General features: G+C 33.4%; 1 protein-coding gene across 1 annotated transcript in view; it reads right to left on the bottom strand.

Moving 5' to 3' along the window:
- The window catches only part of LOC108363238 (glycoprotein-N-acetylgalactosamine 3-beta-galactosyltransferase 1), a 54,777-nt gene extending 46,327 nt beyond the window's left edge, over positions 1-8,450 (bottom strand). Inside the window, exon 1 of the mRNA XM_017616532.1 lies at positions 7,924-8,450. Coding sequence (XP_017472021.1) covers positions 7,924-8,450 — 527 coding nt within the window. The remainder of the gene's footprint in view (positions 1-7,923) is intronic.
- Between the last annotated feature and the right edge of the window lie 288 nt (positions 8,451-8,738).

Raw genomic sequence — 8,738 nt, 5'->3', positions numbered from 1 at the left:
CTGATCATTTATGTATACATTTGTCTATATCTATCTCGATTCGTTTTGCCTGTTACAAACAACCGTTATGTGAACAAAGTTATAATACCCTTGTGCACAAGTGCGCTCGGGTATAAAAAGGATAGAACGTGAACTAGTTCGGCTGAAACGCAAACCGGTAGAATTCTAGTTCACAACTGGTAGCTTTCCCTGCAGGGTACATACACATATATAAATTCAAGGCCGTATTTAAGTGAAGTGTTTATTGAAAAATAGATTTGATTTTAGATAGTACTCCATATTTTGAAATTGTAGAAATTATCGATGGTCAAAATCTATTTTAATTTACCCGATAAAAACCCCAACAAGCCTAGTCCGACAACAAATTATTATTTTCCATTCTAAAGGCCTATATATAAGGTGACCAGAATTTTTTAACACTCCAGGACGACAAAATCTTGACATTGAAAACAAACAATTTTTTTTATATTTTTTCAACAAATAAGTAACGAATAAATTAACAATTTAAAATTTCTCTGAACACAAGTCAGGCAAGTAAATAGTACACTACGATGCATAATTGTAAGACCACCATGTATTAACAAGTTTTGACTATTGGTTTTTAAATTATTTAATTGTCATTGTATTACTTGCAAAAGAAATTGCCTGTTGTTCGTCTTTCATCAAAGTTCGATTACAATTTCTTTTCAACGCTATACCTCGTTCAGCAATATCATTAACATATTTAATACTCTTAATCACCTCTAAGACAACCAATTTCAGGGTAATTTTTTAGAGAATTTAATGCCCTACAAGATTAAGCCCAGAAAAACATTTATCCGTTTTCTAACACTTTTTTAACGGTTCAAAAGTTATAACATTTTTATTGAAAATAAATTTTTGAATATGTTATTTACATGGAAAATTTCAAATACCCACCCACCATTTAAAATTGAAATGAAAACTTTTTCAAATGGGAGAATAAATAGGTAATTTTAGGGCCATAGATACGCTAGGTTAATTATTTTGTATCACCCTAATATATATACATATACAAAAGAATTACTCGTTTAAAGTAATAAGAATAAGTGGTAAAATTTCCCGGAAAATTAGTCTGGGTCTGCCGTTGGGGCTGAGTTAATTTTGATTATGTTCTTGGTCGCGAAATAACACATTTTCTCAAAAGTTTTTAAGCATATTTGCGCTCCAATGCAGCGAACATACTTGTTTTAACCCATCTTACAAATGCAGTCATCAAGATAAAAAAAACCCACACACCAATATTGCCACTGATAAAACTTATACATATTATTTTATTTGGCAAACAAAAAGACATATGCTAGGCGATAATTTTCGCCTGTGAAGAGGCGTCGGTTGCTAGTCTTTCAGCGCTGTAAAGGGTAATACGGCTTTCTCACGACACCGTGAATTACTTTGTTCGCTACTTTTAATTATGATCGCGTATTACCCCATTCCCAAGGCATATTCTTAGTTCTCTATCTGTGTGTTTTTTTGCTTTGATACAAAATTTATCCAAAATGTGAATTATTACTAAAAATTTATAAGTTTCCGCATTAAATTGGTGACGTAACGCGCATGGTAATTGGATCTGAATTACAGTGTTGCCAAGTTTACGGTAGCCAGACGTACTGATTTTATCAGTACAGTACTGATTTTTCAACTCTGTTACTGATTTTATTAATTTCTTCAATCAGGACGCTAGTGTCCTGATTTTTCCAAATTTGTACTGATTTGTATTGAATCTTCAATTCAAACAAAATACTTTCCTTAAGGTTTTTACATAACGTTGGAACTTCCTTAAACTGTACTGTAAAAAGTAAGAAGAAAATAATTTAATTATAGTTGACATGTTTCAGATAATGTTTGATATGCCCAAGAAATTAATACAACACAAAGATCAATCGTTTTATGGGCATTAGGGCGGGTGGAAAATCTAATTTTTCTCAAATCCCTTGGTAATAGTGAAAATGTATTGTATCATGAAGTCAACAACAAACCTGCAAAATATTAGTATTTTATTTTAATTGTAAGAGCCCGCGCATCGACCGCCAAGTGACCCACAGCACACTAGTCGAATAAGACCAATTTTTGTTAAAAATTCTGGGTTCAGCAAAACGGTTTGATGCATATTATTAGATAATGAATCCGTTAACGCAAAAGATAAAGTCAAATATCAAAAATACCTTTAGCTTATCGTTAATCTCAAAGCTATCTGTATTCAATAAAATTTTAATTGTTCTATGGCTAATTGAACTGGCCTATAGTCAAAAGATGTAAAGAGCAGCATTAATATTACTGGCGTGCATTTAGGTCGTTAGTTCCAAATATTCTAATCTTTTTTTAACTTTGGCTATAGTTTGCGAATTTTTGCAAATTTAGGAACAATTTCGGTAGCTCTAATAGAAAAGCTATTATTTTCCGTCATCGTGAAAAAACTTTCTTTATGCAAATGAGAATGGAAACACTAAACAGGCACAACTTCTAGAAACACTAATTAGTTTACTTATGTTTATGCATACAATATAAAAAATGCAAATATAAGAAAATAACAAAAAAAATTTGTTCAACTTTTTTTATTTTAAAATAATTTGTTTAAAATCTGAACGATTCTCATCATATTATTATCATAAATGAGTAAAAGTAAGTCTCGCCTTCAATTTGGTAATTATTGCGTGCCGATTGAGTAACATTTACCAAAGTTATATAGAAAAACTTGAATGGATCTCCAGTTTTTTTCTTAAAAAAAAAATATCTTAAATTCTATAAATAACCTTTAAATAAAAGAATCGTATTACAGAAAAGTGTGCCAGGGAGTGACTTTTTTCGTTCATGCTGAATGGAAAGCAATATCCTAGGATATGTAAAAGACTATTGCCTTTACCTACAGTCACTTTTACACATAATGTAATTAACTAAAATATTTATGTATATCTAAACACTTATTGCACGTCCCCTACTTTCCTATAATGGAAAATTTATAGCGTTTTATTTTCTCAAAAAAAGTTCTGCCCTTTTATATGGGAACTCTTGCTTTGCGTTGCCCTGAAACCTGAGAAAATGTTGCGTTTTTTATATGAGAATGAAACAGAAAATATACTACTCCATCACAATTTATTTATAGAACTTAATAAAGCTGAATTATTCACTTGGCCTGTAAGTCTTTAACAATTTTAAAGCAAAACACTTATTTCTGATAGGGAAAATAATTGCATTTTTACAAGATTAAATTAAAAACCAACCATGCAACTCTCACCCTTACGTTTATTTGAGGGCAGAAAAGGCAGCACTTTCGCCGGATCAGAACGCAACCGGCTGAGAAAAGAACACGACGTCTTATGAAAGGGCTGAGAAAAAAACATGAAAATGTGACAGCGCTAACACAAGGCAGAATAAGTGCAGCCTTTTTTCGAGAAAAGAAAACGCTATTAGAAACCGCGATAAATGTGCTTCTTCGGTGACTAATGAAACCATTCCGCCCAATTTTCAAGACTGCATAAATGAACTTAAAATGGGCATTTCCCCCCCTAATTTTATTATGTTAATGTGTGTAATCTTTGACAATACGTGTTTGACTTCATTCACCACGATCTTGAAAACTGACCAAATCGGCGTGACCAAGTCCATGGTCCTTTTAATATTATATAAACATCCGAAAACATTAAAACGTTTGAAATAGATCTCGTCTCACANCTTGAATGGATCTCCAGTTTTTTTCTTAAAAAAAAAATATCTTAAATTCTATAAATAACCTTTAAATAAAAGAATCGTATTACAGAAAAGTGTGCCAGGGAGTGACTTTTTTCGTTCATGCTGAATGGAAAGCAATATCCTAGGATATGTAAAAGACTATTGCCTTTACCTACAGTCACTTTTACACATAATGTAATTAACTAAAATATTTATGTATATCTAAACACTTATTGCACGTCCCCTACTTTCCTATAATGGAAAATTTATAGCGTTTTATTTTCTCAAAAAAAGTTCTGCCCTTTTATATGGGAACTCTTGCTTTGCGTTGCCCTGAAACCTGAGAAAATGTTGCGTTTTTTATATGAGAATGAAACAGAAAATATACTACTCCATCACAATTTATTTATAGAACTTAATAAAGCTGAATTATTCACTTGGCCTGTAAGTCTTTAACAATTTTAAAGCAAAACACTTATTTCTGATAGGGAAAATAATTGCATTTTTACAAGATTAAATTAAAAACCAACCATGCAACTCTCACCCTTACGTTTATTTGAGGGCAGAAAAGGCAGCACTTTCGCCGGATCAGAACGCAACCGGCTGAGAAAAGAACACGACGTCTTATGAAAGGGCTGAGAAAAAAACATGAAAATGTGACAGCGCTAACACAAGGCAGAATAAGTGCAGCCTTTTTTCGAGAAAAGAAAACGCTATTAGAAACCGCGATAAATGTGCTTCTTCGGTGACTAATGAAACCATTCCGCCCAATTTTCAAGACTGCATAAATGAACTTAAAATGGGCATTTCCCCCCCTAATTTTATTATGTTAATGTGTGTAATCTTTGACAATACGTGTTTGACTTCATTCACCACGATCTTGAAAACTGACCAAATCGGCGTGACCAAGTCCATGGTCCTTTTAATATTATATAAACATCCGAAAACATTAAAACGTTTGAAATAGATCTCGTCTCACATTTTTGTATTTTTCACTTAGTTGCTGAAGTAATGAAGAATTGAAAATTCATAAGGGGAAATTATAGTTATCGTAAGTTGTATCTTAATATCTTAAAAACTTGTACACTTATTGAAAAATGATAAATGAACGTGAGGTTCTAAATTTAATAACCCTTAATTTGATAAATCGTCCTGTTTAAAACAATTAACGCATTCCATAGATATTACAAGCCAAAGTTTCATTTTTAATATTCATTCACTTTGATTCAATTGCGCGGGCTAAAGATAAGTTTTAAATTAATTTTTCGTGGCCAATAACAATTGGCTTAGACCTAAGACATCATAATATTACTATTACAATACGGTCAAATGCCTCTTATTTTTCCCCCTACAAAATCGACCCAGCCTAATGGGCATATCGCCGGGTCGTTACGTACCATTTGCGATAGTAGTCGAGTGTTGCTAGTTATCTCGAAAATAAGTTTCAGTTTAATAACAACAAATCTGAATATTGGAATGGCTTTTGCCTATAATTTACAATGCTTTTTTACAATTTACTGACGTTGTAAAAGAGTTTTGCATACAAGACATAGAGTGAGGTACTATTTTTTTGCGAATTCTTAGTCTTTCAAAGTTTTTGCGTAGTTGAAAAAATTAATTTAAGCCATGAGGAAATATAGATGAAGTCCTTAAAAAGTGGTACTTTTCCACAGTTTGAGAAAATATGTAATTTAGTTTTTTTTCAATACCACACAAACGAAGCAACTGAGAGGATCTTAAGTAAAAAGTGTGCTTCGCAAAGAGAGAAACCTGCTTTTAATTAAATATTTTTAAAGTGAACTTCATATTAAAAGTAGTTTTAGAATGAAATGTATAGAATTCTTGGACTATTTAAACACTAAATTAATTTAATATTAAAATATTGTTAAAAACAACTACTCTGATACTTACATTCATAATTTTGCTTTGAATAAATCCTAGCCAAGTTTTGAATTTGAAAACGCACTAAGAACCAAGAAAAATCTGGGTTTTTCTCGAAAAAAGCACCAAATTTTTATTGGAGTATTTAATGGAATTTGTATGCATGAAAAATTCTATTGTAGGGATGCCGATCCCAATTAAAAAAAAATCAATGTTTTTGCTCGAGGGTCAAATTTATTCTGTTTTCTATAAATTCAAGTATTTTCGTTCAAGCGACGTTAAGATTCTCGTTCTTATTTTCTAATTTGCAGCTGTGTCCAGCGTTGCCGTTTCGCTTAGATGTAAGCAAAATTGATTAATTTTTCCTGACTGTTAATGTCAAAATTTTCTTCGCTTTGCTTAATTTTTTCTACAATTCCTATCAAACCAGAATGAAGTTTAATGAACTTCATCTTGTGAACTAAAGGAACATAAAGAACTTTTCTTTCCGCCACTTAACACCTGAAATATAACGAAATTTGATTTTCTCTTTTAATGTGTCTTATTTGAGCGTATTATCGAAAAATATTTTTGTGTCAAAAAAACTGTCTACTCTTCCAATCCGACCCGATTTTGATTATTCTCTTTTTTCAAAAGGTTCATTAGATACTAATAAGTAGATACCGCTACTTTTTTGAATGGTCGTAAAAAATATAACAAATTCAGCCCAAACTAAAGGTCAAAAGCGTGATTCCTGGTCCCAGCAATGGGGAATTACCGAATCTAATTATGACATGATTGAAAGTGCTGCCACATATGTTGTTGGTAAACAAGTTTCTTACAAAACTTACGATTGCTATAAATTTTGTGTGGCGAATTGCGTAATTCGAAGGGTAATTGGAGTGCGAATTATGAGCGAACTACGTAATTGGGGTGGTGTGGGAAAGCCGTATTAAATATTATTGATTAAAACTAAAAGGCGTTTACACTGTTCCACTTTCACAGGCGGTTAGTTGAATCAAAAGTTTACATCATTCAACTGAAAGTTCAACAATGAATTTTTTTGAATTCTTTGAAAATTTCATCACTGTTTTAAAACTTGAAAAGGAAGACGAGGAGAACATTTGCGCTTAAAAGGAGGACAGAGAAGGACAATATTTTTTGAGGAAGACAAATCACGTTTAAGGAGGACAATCCTCCTCAAAGGTGGACGGTTGATCAGCTTACTATATATCCTCTTTTCAGATCATATTCGATCTTTGAAATCGAATCAAAAATAGTAATTCAAAAACTCATAAATCTACAAAATCTTATTTTCGGACCTAAATCCACAGGTTGTGGCCTCTAAATGACCTTTAAAAAATCTACAAAAATCGGCAATAACATTTCTCATAAAAACGAATAAAGCTAGGGGGTAGGGTCTTGAAACTTCCAAAAAAGCATTTTCGATGGGCACTCAATATACATATCGTTTTATTTAGCCTAATACTATTCTGAAAAAATTAAAAAGTCGAGAAAAAGAGGTTTAAGTTTTGAATTTACATATCGACACCTGAGTGGACGATCGACCTATCACGACATCCAGTTCGAAAACGCCCTATCTCAGAAATCTTTTCAAGTGCGCCCTATTTCAGAAGTTGGTTGAAGAACGCATTATCTCAGAATTTGATTGAAGAACGTCCTATCTCAGAATTCGGTTCAAAAACGCCCTATCTCAGCACATTTTCAATATATTTTCAGGTGAGATAGGGCGTTTTTGAACCGAATTATGAGATAGGGCGTCCTTAAACCAGATTCTAAAATAAGATGTTTTTCTCTTAAATCAAATTCTTAAGTAGGGCATTCTTGAAATATTTTCTGCCATAGATCTTCTACTCAGGTGTCGACATACTCCCATAGTAAAAAGAAATACATATTTTGTTTTAGTGAGCTGCAGGTAATCGGTACAGCTATGAAATGTTTCCGGTTCGATCGGAAGCCCCTGAATATCAAGGTTAAAAACACAATATGGCAACCTTTGTCCTAAATGAGTTTCTGCACTTTAAACTTTAGTAGTGAATTAATAAATGTTTAATAAAACACACCAGACATTAAGAAACAAACGGTTTAAAAGGTTAAAGACATTTGGGTGGTTCACAAGGTGTCGTACTTGTCGTATTGTTGTATGTTGTAAAAATTTTAACGGTTAAATAAATGTTTAGAGGAAATCACCACCAACTATCTTTTAATTGTGTGAAATTTCATGATAAAACTTTTATGTTAGCTTGCGAATTCCTCAAATATAGTTTTAGCCGTTTAAAGTTTATGACATACAACAGTACGACAGTATACAACTTGTGAACTCCCTATTTATTTATTATCTTTAAACTCACTCACGTATCATCGTCTGCTTTGACGAACCAATCGTAGTCATCATAATAACGCTCATACACATATCGAAATCCCTCGCGCGTCTTATTCCACAAATCGTCGTAAGTGTCCGCTTCACGTTCGACCACCGACACAGCGCCCAACTTCTCATCCACTTGGCTACTTAAGAATATCAACCGTGTACAACGTTTACCCCAAGTGGCTTTCACATGGCGCGCATGACTCGCATGCTGATCGGGCGATGTCAGCACCATACACAGGACTCGCACCTTCGTATTGAGGGGTTGCAGCGTCTCTGCCTCAGTCGCCACATCTTGCATGGCCATCATGTAACCTGTTTGCCAATATTCTGTGGCTGTGATTTGTTGGCGGTGCGTTACCGTTTCTATTTGATAGCAATTATAAAGAAGCAGAGTACAAAGCGCCATTAAGAAACCTAGCACAAATCCAAAAAGGATGTGCAGTTGCATGCGCAATGTTGAGCCCGTGGAACGGACATAAACGGCGTGCGGAGGCAGTAGGTTGGATTTCATGACACTTATGTTTAGGATTTCCGCACTTAATTGTTAGCTTTTTAGAAACGCATGGGGATATAACAGTTTGAATGACACAAACAACACTAATCAATGAGAGTGATTAACGCAAAATAAGACGTTCCATTTAATGGTCAACTTTAAAACATTACTTTCCTCGTTTAAACAGAACACTATTTCAAGCCTGCATGCCAATGCCAATGCGCACACGCTAAAACGTCATTTTGTGAAGTTTTCGTATTAATCGTTCTATTACGGGCATTCTCATCACCAGTCTTACTTGTCGCG

This window comes from Rhagoletis zephyria, unplaced genomic scaffold (genome assembly GCF_001687245.7).
Source record: "Rhagoletis zephyria isolate East Lansing unplaced genomic scaffold, Rhagoletis_zephyria_1.1 Rzeph_scaffold_01223, whole genome shotgun sequence".
Taxonomy (NCBI): domain Eukaryota; kingdom Metazoa; phylum Arthropoda; class Insecta; order Diptera; family Tephritidae; genus Rhagoletis; species Rhagoletis zephyria.
This window is presented reverse-complemented; position numbering and strand designations above follow the sequence as displayed.